This window comes from Notothenia coriiceps, unplaced genomic scaffold (assembly GCF_000735185.1).
Source record: "Notothenia coriiceps isolate Sejong01 unplaced genomic scaffold, NC01 NC01_scaffold00000339, whole genome shotgun sequence".
Lineage (NCBI taxonomy): Eukaryota > Metazoa > Chordata > Actinopteri > Perciformes > Nototheniidae > Notothenia > Notothenia coriiceps.
In genome coordinates this window covers 20,721,821-20,745,764 of record NW_011333040.1, presented here as the reverse complement: position 1 = coordinate 20,745,764, position 23,944 = coordinate 20,721,821, and the positions used below count along the sequence as shown (strand labels likewise).

The window sequence follows — 23,944 nt, the reverse complement described above, 5'->3', positions numbered from 1 at the left end:
TTTTGGGGCGTAATTTATCTTGAGCCAGTGGGAACAAGTGGACGTGCTATCTCTTCTCTCAAAGAGATCTTGTAGCGTAGGAAGTGAAGCTGTCACTGCTGGAAAGATACTCAATTATAATGGTTAAATGTTTATATTAAAGCACCATACATCCAATCAGAGATCTAAGGTCAACTCGTGTTGGAGAATGCCCAACTTCTTATTAGGCTCCTAAATGGAATAATCAAAGTGTGAGACCACTGTTGCAGACACATGGGTCTAAAGTACTGCCACTCTTTCTAAAGTATCTGTCTGTGGTCCATTAAAACATTTTTTGGTGGTTTGGTTTTATTTCCAATCAGACATATATTGTGCTTTCTCTTTGTTATCCCCTTTCCAAATATGAATGATAAGTAGGAAGGGATTGAAATCCATTACCAGTATATAAGTGTCTGCTGTGCAAAATAAAGACAAGTGGGAACAGAAATATAAATAAGTGAAAAGACAAACAGTCAACAAGCAGCTGTCAGTCAGAAATAAACTCGTTCTGCAAGTAATGAATTGACGCCGGCTACAGGTTGGGAAGAGCATGAGGTTATGAAATAATAAGGGTCCGTCCCTCTTGTTATGCTGACAGTGTTCAGACAAGTCCTCCTGTGTCCTAGTTAATTATGGTTGACGTTTAAATGAGTACAATTGTGTTGAAGAAGGAGGGAGAACTGTGGAAGAAGAGGGCCTCTCTCTAATTGAGTTTGTTGCTGGCTCCACCTTCAATGTTGCTTTTGTTCTGCCGCAAGTAGAAATGTGAAGTGCAGCTGAGTGAGGCCCTCTGTAGGGATATCGATACTGGTTATGCTACATAGCAATATGTGTGTGTGTGTGTTTGCTGTCTTTGTTTGTGTTAGTAAGCATCTTTAAAAACATGCCAGGTCTACATGCTGAATGTCAACATATGGCAGGAAATCCATACTCCCTGTATCTTACATTTATATCGGCATGTATGTAGACATCACCTTGAGCACCTGATGACTCAGATAGAGTTGTACACCAGATGCTCCTATAGCTGGAACATGTTTCTTCTTAAAGGCTCAGAATAACTGTTGCATCAATAATTAGATATTCCTTTTGAAAGAAGAAGGTATATATTTGCCTTTATAGAGAAAATAATCTCTTTCAGTTGTCTTCTGTCGCACTTGCTTGGATTAAAAAAAAAATTACAATGCGATTACTCTCAACCTCAGTGCAAGGGAACAATATTTGCGGATTTAACAAAAACCTTAAAGTGTCTCCATTTGTGTAGAAAGAAAACGTTTTATAAAGTTTTATAAAATGTTAAGAGTCCTTTGGAGAGTGCAACATCAGTATAGTAATAGGTTGTAGCCATCATAGAAAAATGCTTAAAGTGGCTCCCCTTTAGTATCTAAGGAATGTTCAAGGCATTATTGTAGTGGCCGTGGATGTCAGTATAAGTGTCAGTCTATGAGCCCTCCATCTTCAATCTAGTAGTCATAGTCACACAAGCTGTGTATCTTTCTGAACAAAATAATTTTTCTCTATAAAAAGGAAAGCTGTTCCTCCTTTTTAACTCCTGGCTTCAAAATAATACTTTACAACTGGCACTATTTCTCCTTCTCATCTTCAACACACTATATAGTCATTTATCTGTTTAGTACTTTGACGTGTAAAGCTAGAAGTATGCACTTTATGTTAGGGATGTCCCGATCACCTTTTTTTGCTCCCGATCCGATTCCGATCATTTGATTTTGACAATTTACCGATACCGATTTGTCCCGATCCGATCTTTATGCAATGCATTAAGAGAAAAAAAAGCATTCAAGTTGTCCCTTAAGGTTATTTTTTTTATTTAAATTGGATATTCTATCCAACATGGATATAGCTTCTTTTTTTCACAGCAGCATTGGATCAGTTCAGTTGTGCAGCATTGGATCAAAACAAAATAAAGCTTATCAGTACTCGTTAGCTTACTGCTACAATTAGACACTGCCCTGCCCACTCTGTTGCCAGATTTGAGCGAAATAAGCAACCAGGTCTATGAAAACAAGTCCCAAAGAAGCAACACACACATGATGTTGTGTAATTTGAAACCAAAACTAAGGCCTCAGGATGACTTTAAGACTTGAACATGGTCATTTTTGTTTTGTAACATTGAATAAAAAAAATAAAAAAAAGTATTTAAAAAAAAAAAAAAAAAATCCCGATCCCCGATTTTTTTCTCCCGATTCCGATCTTTTGAAAATCACGTGATCGGCTCCGATCCCCGATCACGTGATCGGATCGGGACATCTCTACTTTATGTCAAGCGCTGTTAAAAGATGATGTTGTGTACCTAAATACAGCATTCCTACACACTTGTATACTCTTTCAGCTAGTCAGTATTCACATCCTGTGAATCATTATCTCTTATCTTGAGCTTGTGAATGCACTTAGTCATTGCCACTTCACACAGCTTGTGAAGCTCTTTTACTTTACCCTTGCAGATATATAGACAAGATTGTAAAGGACAACATTAATGTGTGAAGAAAATACTCCATATTTTCTTGGTCTATAAAAATGTGCAACGTGTGAAGATGTGTGTTCTTGCAGAAATAGTGCTTCCCTGTAAGCTGCCAGGCTTGCTGTTGTGATGTTTACAAATTAATATCCCGCTCTCCCTCTCTCTACAGCCATGGCAGACTTCCATGAACAACCAGAGTCAGTTCACGCTGAGGAGGCCGGCGTGGCAAGATTCCAGTGCCAGATCCACGGTCTGCCAGAGCCGCTCATCAGCTGGGAGAAAGACAGCCGTCCGGTGGACACCAAGGACGAGAGGTTGGAGCAGACCACATCACAGCCTGATACTTAGAGATTTTAGATGGCAGCATGTTATCGTCCATTTACCAGGTCTCACCGTATTTGTCTCCTCCTGCCTCTTGTTTTCTCTCGTAGGTACACCCTCTTGCCGACAGGTGTTCTGCAGATCACAGGTGTGCGTGACGAGGACAGCGGAAAGTTCTGCTGTGTGGCTCATAACAGTGCAGGAGTGAAACACAGCACCGAGGCACTTCTCACTGTATCAGGTCGGTGCATTTGAATCTTATATTTCACATCTACATACCATGAGCATGCTATCTACCCAGCATATCCCTAGATTTTTCCAAACCTATTGTTCTCCTGCCTCATTCAGGAGATATCGAGCTAATGCACTCTAGAGAAATCCAATTAAAGGAGGCCATCCATCATGCTTGGTCCCATCTTATCCCCCCCTCTCCCCCTGTGTTTTTCTCCAGGCTCTCAGTCATCTGTTTACAAAGAGCCTATGATAGTGGTCGGTCCGGAAAACCTCACCCTCACTGTTCACCAAACCGCCATCTTGGAGTGTGTTGCCACCGGATACCCCCGACCCATCGTGTCTTGGAGCAGACTAGGTGAGGAAATAAATCCAGATCAGATCAAAGAAACCACCCCACAAGGTGCACATATGGATTTGAAATGTTTTATTCTGTGCAAGTGTGTTTGTGTTTCTGAGGATTCATGTGTCACTGAGCCCTGTGTGCGTTTGTGCGTTTGTGCTTGGGAAATCTGAGAGTTTTGTGTGGGTTGTATGTGCTTGGTGTCCTTGTGTGTTTGTAGTTCTCTGCAGCACAGCTTTGATCCGTACTGCATTGTGTAATGTACATGAGCGCACAGAATACATTTGATACAATGGAGCATCCATTGCATACATACATGAGGCAATGGGATTCAACATTAGGCCTTGGGGCTAAACATTATGTTCGTCTTTGTGTTGATAAATGCATGCTTCATCTCCTCATGAAGTTGAACCTCCTTCGAAGCACCGACGAGCATCTGAGTAATTGCTATGAGGTGCCGAAACATATACCATTAGTTTCCCCCTCCCACATTTTGTCTTTACTATCACTCAAGGTTTGTCGTGACCATTTTTCCAATCAGGTATCTATTTTCTTTACCTATTATGCAATCTGATTTGCTGCTCCAAATGTAAATTGCAGCCCTTCCCAAGCATTTGGGCATAATCAGATTGAGGGTATTGGTTTACACAATGTCGCTAGAATGAAATGCTAACACGATGGGATTTGTATGAATTAGATTACGGCAGGGAAGCTGGGACAAGGTGCATAATGAATCTGATAGTTTCACATCAGTCACTCACTCTTAATGCCAGAGTTTGTTTGTTTGCTGCTATTCATTCAACAGCACCACAGCCCACTAGCTTGTGCTCTTTCTCTTCTGACACTAAGTTAATTAGTGCCTGACAGAGAGAAACCGATTGAGGGGGCAAGAGAGAGAGAAAGAAATATAGTAGAAAAAGGCAAGAAAAGAACAAGACGGCTTTTGTTGAGACAAAAGCTCTCTGGACTGAGAAGTTAGTTCGAGATAATGGAAAAAATGACATAATAGCAATTAAACAAATCGCAGTGACAGACGCAGAGCAAAACGGCTCGGCAGGGAAGCTAGAGTGATTTATTGCATTTCAATAATTTGTCATGATTAATGACTAATATTGTTCTCTACATAATCCATCACCACCAGATTAAATCTTCATTGGATTACGTTTCATAGATTTGTGTGGATTGTTCACTTCACCTGAAAAGCTGTGAGAGGGACTGTGAGTTTTCTGTGATGCTTTGCAATGTAGGGCCAGTAAATATATCTGATTAAAGAGCATCCTACAACTCATATTTTCCCATTAGCTTGAGACTGATTTTAATTGCATTATTATTTTCACTGAATTGGTCCAAATTGTCTGTTTTATTGTTGATCTTGTTATTGTTAATCCCTTTATGATCCCTTCATAATCCCTTCATAATCTATATTGTTTTATATGTTTTTTAATAAACACATGAGTGTTATTTAAAGGAAGACTTAATCAAACAGCATAAACTAGAACTGGCCATGCTTTAATCATTTTCATTAAAGATATAAAAGCGCTGTTTTGTGACCATATGGTTTTTATCCAAAATGGTGGCCATCTCCCTGCCTTCCTGACTGGCCTTTTAACATGTCAAGTCTGGACCATACAGGCTTACAGGCTGCAGATGGAAGTCATACATAGGATCAGTATGCCCCCTTGGCCCCATAGCTAATATCAGAGGCAGACTAGTGCCATTGTTGGGTTAGAGACTGCAGATAGAAGCACTGGAAAGTGTGAGTTTATCATGTAAGTACAGCAGGAGGAGGCAGCTATGGATTAGGGAGATAGGAAATTAGACGCTGCTGTTAGAGTTCCTGGCCCCCCTGGTGGCAGCTGGAACATCTCCTGCGTAACTGTTTAAAAGCAAAAGTACTGTTAGACAAAGGCATAAAGAAAATAAAGTTTCAGCCCAAGTGGGAAAGCTTTTATTACCTGAACACCTACTAAAAAAGCTGCACTAACAATAACAAATGAACAAACAGATGATGAATGTCCTCTGTAGAATGTCACCCTGACAACAACCTTTAAGACAACTAATTAAAGCATGAACGCCGCTCACACAGCACACTGGAACTCAGTGAGCTTCCTTTCTTTATTACATTTAAGTCTGTTGTATTCGCTGCTTTGTCAAATGAACTTACAATTCTAAGGATGACACACTGGGCTTTGATAGCTGCATCCTTGACTGATAACATGACCATTGCCTCTTTCTGACTTGTAAACGTTGTTTTATTCTTTCTTGCTGGGAATTCAAGCCCACTTTGACACATTTACTTCAATGTTACATGAAAACATACTGTAGATGTGCACACCTGGTCCTTTTCTTCTGCTGCCCTAGATACAGTCATTATTTTCCCATCCTTCTCAATTCGTCTCTCTCTCTTTCTTCCCTGGGTAGACGGCCGTCCCATCGGTGTGGAGGGCATCCAGGTACTCGGCACAGGGAACCTGATGATCTCAGATGTGGGTGTGCAGCACTCAGGGGTCTACGTATGTGCTGCTAACAAACCGGGGACCCGCGTTCGTAGGACTGCTCAGGGACGTCTGGTGGTCCAAGGTGAGTTCAGGATTATAGGAAAGTGCTATTTTTCAAAAGGTTGTGTAGGAGTCGTGGAGAGAAACACAGAAATGCAGCTGGATTCAGGTGATTAGGTAAAGCTTGTGGATTCTGTGGGTGGGCACTCGGACTGCCATGGGATAACTTCACCGCCTTCCCATCCTCAACACAAAGCATTTCTAACATTGCTTAGCTAGGTAGTAGCTGCTTCGAATAGTGAGATGGGTTAAATGCAAAGGCTATATATCACTTTATGCTTTGGTGTGTACATGTGTGATATTTAAAAGTGTATTTAAATGTCATTTTACCTGACATGTACATGATTCAAATCAGTAAGGTGGATATAATTAATAATGAAAGAAACCTGCAACATCAAATGAAGCAGTCATTTTTGTAAAACCAACCTTTAAGTCACTAAAATGTTGTTTAAAAAAGCTTTTACCACTGTTGCCCCTTCCACACGGACAAGAAACCATGAGCAGTTTAGTACATTAGACTCACATGTAATTGCATCTTTTATGACAAAAACCTTTTTCGAGATTGGGTGAACACATAAGACATGTCAATGGTTTGCTGGTTTTGTTCAAGTCTGTGGAGCAAGTATTGTTAGAAGATATAAAAGTTTGCAGGCAGGATTTACTGTGTCTTTGTGTCAAGTATTCTCACTTCACAATCTTTTACGTGTTAATCAAGTTCTGCCACAACTTGACACATTCAACTAAAGGACTGTATTTCTCCTGCTTCTTTAGTGTGGTAGTTATCAGTCTTTTCTCCTCCCTATGGACACACACATGGAAAAAAGCAATTTGCGCGTATTGAATTGCAGGTTTTGATCTTTATAACTCCTTTGAGTTTAGTCTCTCAGTCCAACAACATACACACAGTATCATCAATACAATGTAACAAGCAGTCTTACTCATATACATTTGCTTTATAAAGTGCAAACGTCAATCCTATAGTTGTACTCTTGCTTTGCAAAGCCCTGTAGTAACCTGATAAACTCTGTATAAGAGGTGGATGTGTGTAGTAGGGTTACAATCAGATTGTTACCATGCAACAAGGCCAACTTTCTGAGGTCTTTTTGTATAGCCACTCTCAATTTCACAACAAAGCAAAACTCCAACGCAGGTATATCCAGTCCAGTAAGCCTTCAGTATATGAATGTAGGATATTTTTATATTGGAACAAAACTATAAAATATGTTTTCAATAAATTGTCATTTGTATAAATTATATTTATAGTTAATTTGTTATACCATGCAAAACAGGTATTGCCATTTAAGCCTCCGAAGATGGTTTTTATTATTCTACTTTTCTTCTGCTTTATTATTCTCTCTGTGCATTCATCTTCAAACGAGTGACGTAACCTGTACCAGGAAAGTGTTTGATGATAGGCCAGAGAGATGCATGTCTTGACCAATGGGATTAGCCCAGGTGTGGGTGGCCCCCCGGGGCATTAATTGTCACCAAGCAGGCATATACAGCATCTGCCTCAAACTCACATATTGATCAGATGGACCAGGCTTTGCTTCAGACCATGGCAGTATTGATCCTGGTCAATATTTCATTTTATCTGCCTGTCAAGTCAGAGACAAGTGTCACAACCAGCAGGAACAAAGCCATGGATGTTAAGTATGTGTCAATGTCTTAGGGTTTGTTATGGATTTTTGGAAAAAACGGTGTACTGTTACCTAAAATCAGTGTAGGAGATGCTTATTTCATTATAGGAAAATACAAAGATTTAGAAACTAAAGGTTGTTGAAGAATTATTATTTTGAAGTACAAATAGTCTAGTGTCCACTTGACACCTCTGTGAATATGAGAGGTTTTAAATGGTTTGGTTGGTAAATCAGTTCAGAAAGAAAGCATAGCGGCGAGTAACTCCAACCAAATGAATGCAGACGAGAGTACTGCTCATTTATGTTCATTTTAAGGTTTTCCTTTGAGAAACAAAAATAAATCCAAGCAAAACGAAGACTGGGGGAGGAGTCACAGTGTCACAGCCCAAAAGGAAGAAAAAGAGTGAGATGTATGGAAGATGCCGTGATCCAACCAACAGGTGCAGATTATTACTTTCATCGAGGTCCCTTTGACCTTCACCCTTCAAGACGGTCCTGAACGTACAAGCTGAGTGAGAGAGGAAGAGAGAACGAATACAGGAAAGAGTACAAGATGAATATGTATAAAGAACCTCACACTGTCAGCAGCCATCATGCAAGTGCCTGAGGGCCCCTTAGCTTTTCTAATGGGAAAATCGAAATGCTTACATTGAAAAAGTGTCAGAGAACATTTTGTCTTTATGGACGGGAACAACAAGGAGGACAAAAGAACCGGGGGAAAGAAGTCAAACATATTAAAATTGAAGGGAAATAAAGACATTAAACAAAGATATTTCAGTGGCTGGAAATGTGTTGCGGTGGGTGAAGCAAGCAGGACACAAATGCAGATTACACTGATATTGCCTTTATTTAAAGGATAAAATAATAACTTGGACAAAACAGAACACTCACCGGTGAACTCGGTCACAAACAAAAGACGAACCAACACTGAACACAGGAAGAGACAAGACTAAATACAGGGAGGGGTAATCACAAGACGAGAAACTATGGGCTCAGAACAGTCTCATAATACACACATGCACACAGAAGGATTCACACTTGCATTTCATGATCCGCAAAAGGATTCACACTTGTATTTCCGAATCCACACTTGTGTTTTTCAATGCACACACAAATGTGTTCCGTTTCATATACATGTAAATAAAATCCAAATACAGAAACAAGTTTTACATAATGTATTTTTGATCCACACATATTTGTTTTCCGTTTAAAACCTCTGAACCTGCAAACACAAACCTCTTTCTGTGCATGGATCGTGTGACCTGTGCATTCGTGTGTGGGTTTTTTGAGACTCCCCTGACGCTCACCCGATTCGTACTTGTAATTTTTTCTATCTATAGCCAATCAGATGTCTCCTCAATTCTAAGCCAATCACATGAGCGCGCCCCCACGAGGGTAGATTTCTTGCGTTCATGAAGTAGCGCTTCATGTACGCATTTTGAGATGTCCGGAGCTGACAGGTCCATGGAGCCTGCTTGCAGGCGCTAATCTCAGGACACCTCCACTCTCAGTACACATTGCCACTTTCCGAACTGGAAATGCACGCAAATACAAGCCTTTATATTATTAAGGTACAGCGCCACTTTCCGAACCATTGATGAATGCTTGTGTGTACACAAAAACGGCAGGCAAAACCGTTTTAAATGTGTGTTTCCTGAAGGGCGAATACAGCTGCTTTATTTATGTCTCTATGAAGTTGTGAGTGTGGAGGGAGCAGCTACAGTTTAGCTTAGCCTAATCGATCAGTGCACTACGAAGCCAGTGCTAGACAGTGAACTGTCAACGGGGGGAGCCCCGCCGGTCATTATCGGCCGATATTCACTCTTAATAGTTTGATCGGTGCTCTCTATAAAGGCCGATCAGGAGAGCTGGATCTGATCGATATGGGCATAAACGCGAGTGAAGTGTAACCGGACCCGAGAGAGAGATCAGATGAGCTGCTGAGTCTGACGGAGACACGCAGCTCTGCATGATCACCTGAAGCTCCGCCCTCTGTTTAGCGAGCTGAACGGACTGCGCAAAATGCGTATATGAAGCGTCATGCACGCAATAAATCCTACCCTCGTGGGTGCGCGCTCATGTGATTGGCTTAGACTGGAGGAGACATCTGATTGGCTATAGATGAAAGAAATTACAAGTACGAATCGGGTGAGCGTCAGGGGAGTCTCAAAAAACCCACACACGAATGCACAGCGATCCATGCACAGAAAGCGGTTTGTGTTTGCAGGTTCAGGGGATTTAAACGGAAAACAAATATGTGTGGATCAAAAATACATAAGTAAAACTTTTTTCTGTGTTTGCTTTTATTTACATGTATATGAAACGGAACACATTTGTGGGTGCATTGAAAAACACAAGTGTGAATCCTTTTGCGGATCATGAAATACAAGTGTGAATCCTTCCGTGTGCATGTGTGTATTATGAGACTGTTCTGACCCCATAATATACAGCCGGGCAGGGGAGGAGAAACACAAGTGCAACAGGTGAACACAATCAGACAATTAGACACACCAGGGAAACTAACGACAGGAGGAAAAACACAGGGAAAAGGACCAGACAATATACCAAGAGGAAAACATGACAGGGAGAACAGCAAAACACCCAAAACAAGACATACAAAACGTGACATAACACAATAATAGTAACAAAATGTTGCTGTTGATGTAAAGCTTTGCCTTGAAAAGAACAAAGCTCACAATACATTGATTGTTGCCTAAGACTTATATGTGACATTCTGCCATAGACCTTTGTTTTTGCACAAAATATATTTTTAGTAACATGTTCGTTCAATCCCATATACACAGCATCTATAGCTCACATGTGCACCAAAAAGGTATTAGTCCGCTGCGAAAAATAGTCCCTAATAAATTGCACTACTTACTTTTGTTAAAGAAACTAACTCAAAAGATGACCTGTGTATGTGTGACTTGTTTTTAAGATGTAATGCTGGAGGAATGGGCTTGAAACTAATAATCTCTTAAGCTTTGCTCTTTATGAACAACTGTTGCCATTTGAGATTCTTGCAGGGTTTTTCTTAGCATTAAAAGTCACTTAGCATAATTGAAAATAGTTTTATTGTTAAAGGTGACATTTTACAATTTGCTCTTACCAGGTAATGATGATTTAAATGGTCTGTTTTTTATCATACAATATGATAGTCCTAGTGTTCAAGCTTTCTACCCTCGAGTGATTACTCTGGGATATTATAATTACCATAACATTTTTCTTAGTTAATATGGGAATAAATAATTCAGGTTATCAAATCACTGATAATGTCTGGGACAATAACGAGTGCAGAGGAGAGACTCTGTCTGTCAGCTCAAATAAAAACACCCAACCAGTAATTAAACTGCAGCGGATAAAACCGTTATTACTCTGTGATTCAAAGAAAGAACCTTCTCTGCTACCAGAATCCTTTCATATGAATAAGTTATTACCACTAATTGACCATAGCTGGAAGCCTGTAGCATAGGATGAGAGAGGAAATGATGAAACTATGAACTGTAGCACATTATTTTCATGAAAATGTGTTGCTGTTTTAAAGCACAGGGTAGAGCTGTCTCCCACTGTCTTGCTCTCTTTCTTCCACTTCTCTGCTCTTCTCGCTCTCTTTTAATTCCATGTATCTGCATTGATCTGGTGTCTCATATAATCCTGCTAATTGACCCTGTGTTATATATTGTAACGGTATTTATATCATACACCTACAGTATAATGCAGTACGGTGCTTCTTTATTGTAATTGACAGCTGCCTGCCTACAGGGTGGGCTGTCCTATTTCTCCTCTCATTCCCGCTTTCTCTTGCCTTTTCTATTCTTATTAACCATATTGTTTTTTCTTGCTTTGTTTTCTTCTTCTGACACCACTTGATATAACGTTTGGAACCTGCTAAGATCAACCTCTTTCTTTCTCTGGCACTGATTAATCTGTCTCCCTTTCTCCTTCCTCTTTCAGCTCCGGCAAAGTTTGTTCAAGCACCCCAGTCCATCGCTCGGCCCGTCGGCACCACCGCTATCTTCACCTGCCAGGCACAGGGCGAGCCGGAGCCCCAGCTCACCTGGCTGAAGAACGGGCAGATCCTGGAGCCCGGGGGCCACGTCAAACTCAGGAACAACAACAGGTGAGGACAAACATTTTCCCTGTATTCTTACGTATATGTAATCATATAGGAATTCCTTCAGATAGAACAATCTGAAGGACCATTGGGTTCAGAAAACAATAACCAAACAAAACTAGAGCTCTGCATTATATTTGGTGAAACTTCTCTTTTTCGGCTTTTATTGACATTTTTTTATTTAAAATAAAATTTGCTTAGCAAAGTTTATGGCATCATGTTTTTTAAGACGTTTGTAGTGCTAACATCTGATATACCAATGTATTCTTCATATTTATATTCTACATGTAGGTATATTTAAAACAGAATGGATAATTCCTATTTGAAGATATGTTGGTACCATTTTTTAAAAGTCACCCTTTACATGTATATTAAGACTCTTTATGTCGTATTGATGGGAAATAAATAATCAACTTGTGTTGCAGCCTTATTAACCTCTTTATAAAGGGGGACTTATTAGAAAGTTGTTCAGTGATCTTATTATTATTTGAATCTGAAAATAGAGCAATGATATAATCCATCACATAATACGAGCTGTCATTAACACAGCACCGATCTCCTCTCAACCTTGACGACAAACTTGGACCGAGCTCGCAGAAGTAACATGGGTGTCAGTATTAATCACTGCTGCCTTGAGCTGATCATTGGCATCATCACATTTTCAATGTATCTGCTTAACTGTTGCCTCTATCACGGCAGCTGCTGGAATACACGCTTGCCAAGACATGAACCTCAATTTATTTGTGCCTTTGTATGCGAGCAGCGTATTGACTGGATGTTGGAGGCTTTCCCATGGCACTCCCCAGGAATGTCGTTAGGAGGAGGACCCCGAGACAGGCTCTGCTAGTTATCATTCCCAGTGCCACACACTGTAAAACCTGCATTTAGTGGGTTACAGTACTGTAGGTGGACAGAGATCTATCTTAGAGATAATAGAGGAGCAATTACACATTGGATCTACTGTTCAGCAGTTGTAGATGCTGCATGTGAGTTGTACAGAGTGATAGCTGATAAGATGTCATAATCAATAGTTTTCCTTCACATGGTTTCAAGCACTTGAGTGTCCAGCCTGTTGCTATTACTTCTGGGTGTGTGGTTTTAAACTGTGACACTCCATCCATTAAAGTCAATTCTGCATTTATGCATTCCTGGATGTGGAAAGTTACATTTCTCCAGTTCACCCTTGCAGCCAACCATCCGTGCATTTTGTTATTATTCATAAAAGAGAGATGTGAAGTGAATATATTGAAGTTGCACCCAAAAAAATCAATACTTGCACTCCGCAGCAGTGAGCGAAGGGAGCGGACACCTCCATCGCTCACACACACTGCTCCACTCCCACTTGCCTCCACCAGTCCATATTAGTCAGAGAGATTGAGCGAAGGACTAACAAAGGAGGAAAGAAGAGAGGGGAAGAAATAAATTAAAGGCCGGACTCAGACATATAAAAAAAGAGGAGAAAAAATGAACTGGTGGTCAGATGAGAAATGATGAGTCGGCAGGAAGAGCAAATGAGAAGAGAGGGAGAAAGATAGAGCGGGTTGAGAGAATCACAGCGTGTTCCACTTGCCACCATTAGTGTATGCTTTAGACCTGCTATAATGTGCATGTCATACATCATAGACTCTGCTCTGTGATTGGTTAAGGAGGCAGGTCTCAGCTTGAGATCTACCATTAGCTAATTATCTCATAAACTCAGCTAACTGACCAGGAAAAGCAGTCAGCCATTTGGAGAGCAGGGCAGCGTGATGTGCATCTTTTTGTATTGTGTAGCTGAACTGTGAGGAGAACAGAAAGAACACATATCAGTCTGAGTCGTTATCATTATCTCTATTGTCGTAATAATTTGTTAATAGTTTAATGTGAATATCAGTCCTATCCAGAGTGTTAACCCTGAAATTATAGGGTTATTATTTTGTTTTTGATAATGTTACTATTTCCTGGATTGCGTTCATTCGCAACTAAAAATTATTCTAATCATTGATTAATTGCCGATTTATTTTATTATTAATTAGAGTTTGGGAAATGTTGACTTGAACATCACAATGTCCCAAACTCCAACCCCAAACAAAATTACTCTTTGTTTATTATAAATAGATTAAAGTAAATCCCAGCAAAGATTCGCATTTGCAAATCAGTAGGCTTCAGGTGTCATTTTTACTGTTTTGAATAAAAAAAGAATATGACATGTTTTCAATAAATTGGATCTGAATAGAGTAACTGATTTATGGGTTAGGGTTACAAATGTGATATGTTACCAGTGAAATAATGTTCACACCTAGCGTGGCCTGGGAACAGTTACCAGAATTGTTAAATATAAACGTTTCCTCTCCCAGAATATAATTGAGTGAAATAGCGTTCCATGGTTAACATTTCATGTGCAGTACACACATTAGAGGAGAAAGGGGTCGAACAACCAACCCCCATGATTAAATCATGTCAATATTTTTAGATTATTTATTTATCATTGGAGCCTACATGCTCTCCCTGGGAGCTATAACCATCCGCTCAAGTTAAGCTGTATATGAAATTAAAAAAAATAACTTGAAGCCAAAAAAGCTATGTGGTGTGTTTTTAGTGCAGTGGAGGTCCTGAAAGGAGGGAAATTATGTGGCATAGGGCACAATTTACCTCGTGAACCAAGGCAAAACAGCAGTAATGATATGCAAATTGTATTCAACAGCTCTAGGCGGCACAACAATTCTGTTCTTATCTATAGATAGATATATATACTCTATCGGATACGGGAAGCTTGCATATAGTGAGTGCAGTGTACCTAGCAGAAATATTTTAATTAGTGTGTGTGTGTGTGTGTGTGTGTGTGTGTGTGTGTGTGTGTGTGTGTGTGTGTGTGTGTGTGTGTGTGTGTGTGTGTGTGTGTGTGTGTGTGCGTGCGTGCACGCACACACACACACAAAAGCACATACACACACATACTGTACACTAAGGTTTCTCCCTAAGCCATCTCTCATGACGCTGACCTTCAAAAGCGAATCGGACAAGGGAAGGATGGGGAATCGATTGTACATTTCATTCACACACATGCATGCACACACATTAATCAAAAAGCAAGTGAGCCCTGTATGTGCACAAATAGCCCTGTGGTGCATTCCATCATTCGTTTTGTGCACACGCATAATCAAACATGAAAATTCACCAACGTGTTGCACTATCTAGCTTCTTCCGCACGCACTCTTTACACTCTTTACACACTTTACACAAACAAGGAAGACTCAGCGACAGGAAAGGCTGCATAAGATGCAATGATGTCAGAGAAAAGCTAATAAGCAGCTTCTGTAAACAGAACATTATTGGGCCTTGTTCGCCAGGCTCCTGTGAAACATCTTATTGTAGCTATGAGAAGCCTGGATGAGAGCTGTTACTAATGATGTACTATAAGGACTTGCCTCCCTATAAAGCCACTAACGCTAATACTTATAATCAAACACGTACAAGCTGTGATCTCACATCACACAGTGAAATAATCGTTAGGTTGAAATCCAATCTGTTTTTTTAAAGTGATACTGTACTATTGACAAACATTTAGTTCTCTCTTGTGGTGAATGAAGATTTAAAGGAAAGATCCCATAAACATTTGATCAGTTTACTTTCTTTCTGTAAATAATTTAGAATACATAGGATCCTTTTTGACACTGGTGTGGAGAGAGTTTAAGTTGTATAGTAAGGGAAAGAACATGCTTCAAGTGTGTGTGAGCATCGTGGTGTGTTTTATAATTAATGGCCAACATCTGAAGGAACAGGCTGCACACAAACCTGGACATTTCGTTGCAGAATCCTTTCAAAGGGCTTTCTTTTTTTCACTTTTTCTTCTCTTTCTTTTACCCAGACCTGCCTTTCTTGTTTGCGGCCCCTCTCTGTGCCCCACATCCCCCTTTCCTGCCCCCATTACAGAGAGCTGGGGCCTGGGCATTGGCCTTGAACTCTAACCCCGCCTGTAATCAGTCATATCCCTGGGCCCTTCCCTCCTCTCAGGCCAGAGACAGCTCATCGTTCCTCCCCTCCCCCTTTCCCACCTCTTCCTCCTGTTCTCTCTTTGTCCCCTTAGTTTTCTCCCCCTCTCCCTCTTGCTGAATCCACAATGGCCTCGCTGGCTTTTGATGGGGTGCTGCTCAGAGACAACGGAGAGTAAACACAGCCAAACAACAGGCCCAAGGCCCCTCTGTCAGCCACTCCCCTGGCCCACGGCCTTATCCATCAATCTGTGAAGTGACCTTGAACTGATGAGTAAATGATGGTGTCAACCTGTCAGGATAGGACAGCTTGGCTCTGGAGATCATGTAAGACAAGCAAAGAGCCCAAATTCAGGCCATATACTTCCCAGACCTCTTCTTCTGTCTCACTCAGACTTCCCATCCTTCGTTTTTTTTCTCACGCCTTGTAGGGATCTTTGGTGGCCTTGCTCTACTGTTGAATATTAATGTATTGTACAATTCGGGGCAAAACTATTTATTTAAAAGCTCTTCTAAAAAATCATTATAAGAGAGATTTAAAGAGTCCCTTGAACCTTGTGTGGTATTGTCCTCTCCTTTACTGAGGATGTTTGAAAGAGAAACTGTTTTTATCTTATTCTCTTCTTTCACCTGTAGAAGAAAACCGTTGTCCAGACAAAGAACTTAACTTATAAGAAGTATTTTTCTTTGCAGTTCTAACTTATTTTCATTAACTGCATCTCGTAGTCCTTGACTTACAGTACCCCAGGTTTTTCTTTTATCTTAATCAACAAAATTGCAATGCAGCCTAAAACAAATTATTCTAAACATCGAGCATCCATCAGGTCTGTCAGGTTTGACGCTATTCTCCTTTGCCAAGTTATTTCTAGAGTCTCTAAAAAAAACAAAGTATTGGTTCACCCCCAAATATGATGCAAAGGTGAAACCAAAACACAGAATATTTCTTATCTTAGTAAAACATTAAAAACAACAAAAAACCCTATTGATCCCACATCTTAAATCATTTATAAGGGATATGTGAACAATCTAATTTATAAAAGTTAAAATATACAGTATATCTCCAAATTACTTCTCTGTCTCTTACTCATACTGTATACTTATTTTCGGATACTCTAAACGTTGAAACCACTAAAGCTTTTATCGTTTTGGAATTTGGAAAGGAAGTTTGGACATCAGGTGTGGTATTTCATAAGCTAAACGTCAGCAGGATCAGACTGTGTATATTTGGCAATTCATGTATACATGTGTCTGTGTGTTCTTGCATGTGAGTGAGCACACATGCCGGCCGCTACTGAACTTTCTGAAATACGCAACGTCTTGTGAAATTTCCCTGCATTCCCCTCACACACCCATGAGGCCCGTCCAGGCCCGGTGGCATCGGGGCAGTGTGTCTCCGGGGCCTCTTTGCGGCGTCTGGTCAGGGCTGCCTGTCTGCAAACACTCCATCCATCGAGGATATGAAAGGCTGTCAGAAATGTGATGGTTGAGTAGTGAGCTGAGGCTGGCGACTGCTGCCACCTCAGGGGTCAGAGGTGAGATTGGCTCAGAGTGGGTGAAACACAGAGGGCCTCTCTGACCTGATAATTGTCCAGATTGAATCCACCTGGCAGAGCGGGGAGAATAATAACTCTTCCACCTCGCAGCGTATTCTGACCCAGATTAGAGACGTACAATAATTGTATCCCAGCCAGCACATCAATTTTGAAAAGCAAATGGAACGATTCTCTTCTCCATCCTGCCTGCTGACCCGGCACAGCACCCCCTCGTCCTTACAAATTCATCCTGACATACCACGCTGAGGCTGGTTGGACTTCAGCGCCGTGTGTCGATAGCTGAAATGTCAATTTCTTCATGTCCAATTTCACAGGTCCAGAAGGTGGTCGGTCACAGTCCCCATGCACCGCACACGGCTGATATGTAGTTCTTTCAATAAATGCCATGCTTTCCCTCACGGGGATCAACCTGGCATTTCTTAATACATTTTAATTTAATACAGCAATTATGCTACCTGTCCGTCAAAGAAAGATTACAATCTGTTCAACAGGTTCTTAGAAATTGCAAGTGGCGGATTAGGCAGAATGCTGCAGGGTGTGGTGAACTCCTGCGGCATTCAATCCTACTGTTTCAACTTAAAGCACAGCATGAGAGCCAGGAGCCAGAGGGTTTTCCTTCTTTCAATTGAAAGGCGCTTCTGATCTCTTAAAATGCCAAAACCAAGGTATTTTAAAGCAGAGAAAATAGATAAAGTCACGATACAAGCCCTTCAACATTGCCAAGGTATACATTATTTGCGCGTTTTCAATTTTCTCCTGCACATTTTACTCGATAAATACAGACAGAATGGCCATGATAGGAAAATGGCATGCAGAATTGTTTTGCGCCACAGGGTCTCATTTCAATAGTATGTTAAATGTTTTATTTTTGCCTTAGGGCAAATAAGAGGAGTGGAATTATTTATTCTCATCTAATAACACTTACCCAACATGCACACACACACACACACACACACACACACACACACACACACACACACACACACACACACACACACACACACACACACACACACACACACACACACACACAGCTTATACTTCTCCTATAACAGGAGACAGGCCAGGTGGGAGGGAGGGAAGAAGAAGCAGCAGTGGTACAGTAGAAAGACAAAGAGCAGAGTTGTGGATGTGCGACGTGAGGAGCGTCGGGTGGAAGAAAGGGAATATAGAGTGAAGGCATTGAGCGTGGGAGGATGTGTATGTGTGTATATAGGTATGAGTGATGAGGTGAGTACATTATGTGGGGATGGACAGATGAAAGGTTTCACTGATATAGGCAGATTACATTTTTTGAAATAGTGAAATAGATTTATCTACTCTGTGAGTTCGAGTCGAAGACGAATCAGTTTGAAAGTGCACGCTAGCCTCTGCATGAGTAGTGAGGATCTTCTGTGCACACTGCTGCTGTCTGAAGTGTGTGATGTGATGTGTGGCTCTTTCTGTAACTCACTCAAACACACACACACACACACACACACACACACACACACACACACACACACACACACATACATACTTTTGACATGCTGTCACAATGTCACATTCATCTTCTTTGCTCTGTGCAGTCCTTTCCTGAGGTGTGAAGTTACAGTACATTCATTCAGTGGAGTAATTTATTTCTTGTAGACAAGTCATACGTTAGTTCTCAAGACATAAAACTATACAATCAAATGTGATGCTCTACTCGAAGAAGATATAAGTACTTTCCTCAATAAGGAAAACTAGTCAAAAACAGATATCATTGTTATTGTTTGTGTTCTTTGTAATTATTTTTTCTCTTTGTACATACAAACAGTACAGACCGCTGTCTCATTTGTATGCAAAGATGTTGCTTTCGAATCTCTAAATGACAAACACTGGTTATGCATTGTTGAAACGCATTAAAACGATTTTTGATCAGAAAAACAGATATTAATTCAGTTTTAAAGAAAAGTGTCACAAGGGGATTTTGACAATTGTAGTTATGTAACAACTTTGGTACATAACATCATAAAATGTAATTAAGATTCATTTAAAATAACTATTAACATCATTTTAAAATGAACTTCTTTGGGTTTGAAAATTCAAACATCTTCTCTTTCATATTGATGTCAGAGAAACTAAACATCCCCCTTTTTCTTTTTTCTTTCCCATTTGATTCCTTCCTGTCCCCTCTCTTCTGTCCTGCTCCTCTCACAGCACTCTGACGATTTATGGTATCAGCCAGGACGACGAGGCGATCTACCAGTGTATCGCTGAGAACAGCGCCGGCTCCACACAGGCCAGCGCCCGCCTCACAGTGCTCGGGGCCAACGGACTGCCCGGTGTGCCCTCCCAGGTGCGGGCCGAGGCCCTCTCCCCCTCCAAAATCCAGGTGTCCTGGAGAAAGCCGGAGCAAAACACGCAGGACATCATCGGTTATGTGCTGCACATCCGCAAGACTTCAGGTAGGGCTGCAATGAAGATCTAAATGGCTATATGCAATAAATTACATGAAAATAAGTCACCATTAGATATGATGATCTGATGAAACGATTATACTGAAGTGATGTTGATAGACATTACTGACACTGACAGTGAGTGGCCTGGGGAAACAATTGGCGAGCAGGACTAACACACAAATTACAAATGGTGCCAGCATCCCTTTAATAAATGACTGTCACTCTCATCTCTAACGCTAAGTAAGGTGTTTCTATGATCAATTAAATGTGTCAAAATGAACACACAAGGAAGTGATCTCATGTTTCAAGTTGCATTTTGTTGTTAGAAAATCTGAAAAGGACCCCAGAGAGAAACAACCCAACAGCCCAATAAACAGTCTCAATTAATTATAAAAGAAACTCCCAGTGCGGGTACACTTCTATCCAATGCCAACTTACAGTGGCAGTGTAAAATCATAGAATCTAATAAATTACCAAAATTGTGTTTTTGCAACAGTACGAGTTCCTAGCCTCTACTATATACTGGGAAATAATGAGGATAATTAAATAACTAAACTTCATATATTTTGGCCTTGGGATCTATGAGTGTATTGGAATGATACTGTCTGTGTGTGTACATACATGTGCATGCCTGTTTACACACATGCAGTATGTTTGTTACAACTTTGGGCAAGTATGTGTGTCTTGTGTGTATTTGTGTGGGGTGAGGGTCTCGTAGCACCAGCTGCTGTTTTCCTCAATAGTTTCATCAGATGGATAATTAAGGGCCCTGGGGGCCAACCAATAGGATCTGCTGTAATTACCCTTGCAAGATGGTATGGCCCAATGGTTTGAGGGCTGGATGTAGATAGTGGTTATGGTTGGTTGTCTCTGAATTGAGAGCAATAAAATGCTTTAACACAGCCTTTGAAACTCCCCCTTTTGCCCCCTCAATCTCCTCTCTCCACCCCTGCAATTCAGCCAACCATCATCATTCAGGCTCCCAGGGCCAAACTAGATTAGCTATTAACTAACGGAGCTGCTCTGATAAAACCAGTGAAATGGGCAATAACCATAAAATCATGACAGAAACAGATTGTATTTATTGTTTCCTCTCTTGATCCCATTTCCACCACTTTAACGCCTGCTCCTGCTTTCTTTTCCTATTTATGTGTTTTCAACCCATCCTCTTCCTTCAGACCCTGCGGAGATGGAGTATGAGGAGGCCCTCAGTAAAGCGACGCTGCAGCAGATCATCCGAGACCTGGAGCCCTCCACCAGTTACTCTTTCTACGTCAAGGCCTACACATCCCATGGGGCCAGCAAACCATCGGACAGTGTCACGGAGACCACTCACGGGGAGGGTGAGCTGGAGAAAGAAGAACACAAACACACAGCATATCTATCACCAATAATAAACATGCTTGGAGGTTTGCAATATAGATTTGAACTGCTTGTTGAGAGTGGGAAAAATGAAAGATTTTGAGCTAGTAGTCATCACTTAACTGTAAATCTTACTAAACACGAGTAGTCACTATTCAAACCACAAAATATAAACTTTGACTATCATATTGTTGCAGAATTTTCATTAAGGGTCTGTGTTGTGTTGCAGTGCCAGCGTCCCCTTCTCTCTTCACCAAGGTGACGAACAGCAGTGTTATACAGGCAACGTGGGAACCTTCCTCCAAGATGGGCCAACAACAGGGCTTCAGACTGTACTACAGAAGAGCCCACACTCCGATGTTCACCGGCCCCATCCTATTCCCTCGCAACGTCACACAGTACAACATCACTCAGCTGGGTGAGATGTGTAGCTCGTTAGGATTTAGCTTTATCAACCGACTGATCTCTATCTTTAAATCGTATTGTTATCTTCATTAAGAAACCTTATTTGAAAATTGTGATCTGGGTGCATAAACAAGCAGCTCATAATCTCTATGTGGAGCTGTGCTGAAGGTTAAAGTATGAATCAAAGCACAAACAAGTTATTTGTGAATTTCAACAAAGAAAATGAGTGAAAGTGTTACAATTTAATAAATCTTTTAGGTTTAGTTGACTTAATTATTGATTTACCGTGGCTTAAAAGACATATCTGAACATCTCTTTCCGTCTTTTGTTTTTGTGCAGATCCTTCTCTGGTCTATGAGATAAAGCTGTTCGCATACAACCAACACGGAGATGGCAACGCCACCATCCGATTTGTTTCTCTTCGAGAGGCGTTGGAGAAATCCGGTAATTGTCTGACACATCTTTATGTATTTACACACTGTCCCACATCACACCCAGGTCATCCGATTGTATTGCTCCTTCCTGACTTAGCTTTGTTTACACAAACTTTAATGAATGTTTGACTGTGAGGTGTGCTGTGTCTCCTCAGTGTTGGATGCCCCATGTGACTGTGTGAAAGATGAACAGAGCAAAACATCCACCACAGGCATCATAATCGGCATACACATCGGAGTCACCTGCATCATCTTCTGTGTGCTTTTCCTCGTCTTCAGCTACCGCGGCAGGTCAGTACAAACATCATGTGTAAACCAACAATAGTAGCAACTTAAATAACTTCAATAACTTCAACTCCAATAATGGATGTTCCAGGTTAATGTCTGCCTATCATGTGTGTGTGTAGCTGAGTTTCATGTGTGTGTGTTCATGTAATCCCCAGGTTAATGATGTGTAAGGCGGTTCAGGCCACCCCCCAGGCGGGGCACAGCGCTGTGCTGGAGTCCTCCTCCTCCTCCCAGAGGGCCTCTGGGCTCAACGGGGGTGCCAGGAGAGAGATGGAGGTCAATGGCAGCACAGCTGGGAAGAAAGTGGCCGACAGCAACGAGCTTGAGAGACTTTTCACTCAGCCCACCACACAAGATGCATGCATGGTGAGTCCTGGTCACGAGAAATGATATAAACTGAAAGCCATTCGGTTTTAAATGTGACATGATAATATAACCAAAGATGTCCAATGTTAACATCCAGCACAGCTTACAGCCTCATTTCCTGGTTAAAGTTTGACATGCTGCACGTGCTTTAACTGTGCACAGTCACGGTTTTCCTGTTCAGAGATTATTAACAACCTCACAGGAACATCCACTTTTACTTTAACTTGAAAGCTTGTTTTAAAAGCACGATTAAGTATAATCTTTGTATCTCTTGTGTTCTTGGCATTATCGCCACATTCTAATATCTCAGAAGTTACTTTGTTAAATGTAGTGTTTCTGAAAGCCTTGCCTGGAGCTGCAAAAAATGTAATAAAGTGTAGAATTTGTAATCTTTAAATCTGTTGTACTTTTATTCTCAGTCATGCCCGATTTATTTCCAAGAAGGCATGTTAAACCGCTCCATATACTTATTTATCTTGATCAGAAAATCCTATTTAGCAATATGTGTGAGAGGCTGAACATTATGTTTAATGGCTTTAATCCAGGCTTTAAAATGTGTACCACCTTTTGAGCAGAAACAAACAACAGTATATGTTTTTTTTACCTCTCCGAAATGTTTCAATCTTTTCCTAAAACGGAAATATGACCTAAAGCATTGTGTTTCTTTGGTTTAGAATAACTGCAGGTTCTAACACTCACTACTTATTGTATTACTACATTTAGGCAAAACCTTAGGAAGAACATTCGGCGTAGGCTAAAGCTACAGTGTTTTATACCAACCTTATTGTGTGATGAAAGCACTCAAAAACGAAGTCGAGGTTAGGAATAATGAGGATAAACAAAAGCCCACAGGCATCGTGGTGGCTGGGAACCTGCCATGTTTCCTGTCTTTCTCTACTATGTGCTCTCTATCTAACTCTATTTATAATGCATGTGTTTCAGTCTGACTCCTACGTGCTGAATGACACCCAGCTGTCTACGATACCGCTGGACGAGTTTGGGCTGGAGCGAGAGACGCAGTTCCAGGAGCGTCCTGCAGCCGGAGTGGGTCGGCAGGACTAGGGCTGATCAGGACGAAAGGCCCCTCACACGACACTGTCCACAGTGTCCACTTAGACTCTTCTCTCACTCAGGTTGACAAGTGTTTCCTTTCAAAGTAGTTTTTCCTTTTGTGCAAAGATGTTTTTTATTAGTAAGTTAAGAATTTCTAGAGGATCTAGGACAGTATATCAGAGTGTTTTCTGCCTGAGCCCTCTTCTGGGGGTTGGCTCTTTCTAGCCAGACAGGCCAGTCAAACACTCTTTATTTTTTACAATTTGGTCTTTTATTAATTTTCTGGTGTTGGGTAGCACACAGAATAGAGGCCCCAGAATGTCCTTGTTATACAATGATGATTTAATTTTTAAGTTTTATAAATATATATATACATATATATCTTTAT

At 40.9% G+C, this 23,944-nt stretch overlaps 1 protein-coding gene across 1 annotated transcript in view; it reads left to right on the top strand.

The window, feature by feature from the left end:
* The window catches only part of igdcc3 (immunoglobulin superfamily, DCC subclass, member 3), a 51,957-nt gene extending 28,244 nt beyond the window's left edge, over window positions 1-23,713 (top strand). The window contains exons 3-14 of the mRNA XM_010774797.1: window positions 2,664-2,808; window positions 2,926-3,056; window positions 3,267-3,404; window positions 5,811-5,969; window positions 11,542-11,707; window positions 19,407-19,654; window positions 20,827-20,991; window positions 21,240-21,428; window positions 21,755-21,859; window positions 22,005-22,140; window positions 22,293-22,503; window positions 23,446-23,713. Coding sequence (XP_010773099.1) covers window positions 2,664-2,808; window positions 2,926-3,056; window positions 3,267-3,404; window positions 5,811-5,969; window positions 11,542-11,707; window positions 19,407-19,654; window positions 20,827-20,991; window positions 21,240-21,428; window positions 21,755-21,859; window positions 22,005-22,140; window positions 22,293-22,503; window positions 23,446-23,565 — 1,913 coding nt within the window. The 3' untranslated portion in view covers window positions 23,566-23,713. The remainder of the gene's footprint in view (window positions 1-2,663; window positions 2,809-2,925; window positions 3,057-3,266; window positions 3,405-5,810; window positions 5,970-11,541; window positions 11,708-19,406; window positions 19,655-20,826; window positions 20,992-21,239; window positions 21,429-21,754; window positions 21,860-22,004; window positions 22,141-22,292; window positions 22,504-23,445) is intronic.
* The last annotated feature ends 231 nt before the right edge of the window (window positions 23,714-23,944 follow it).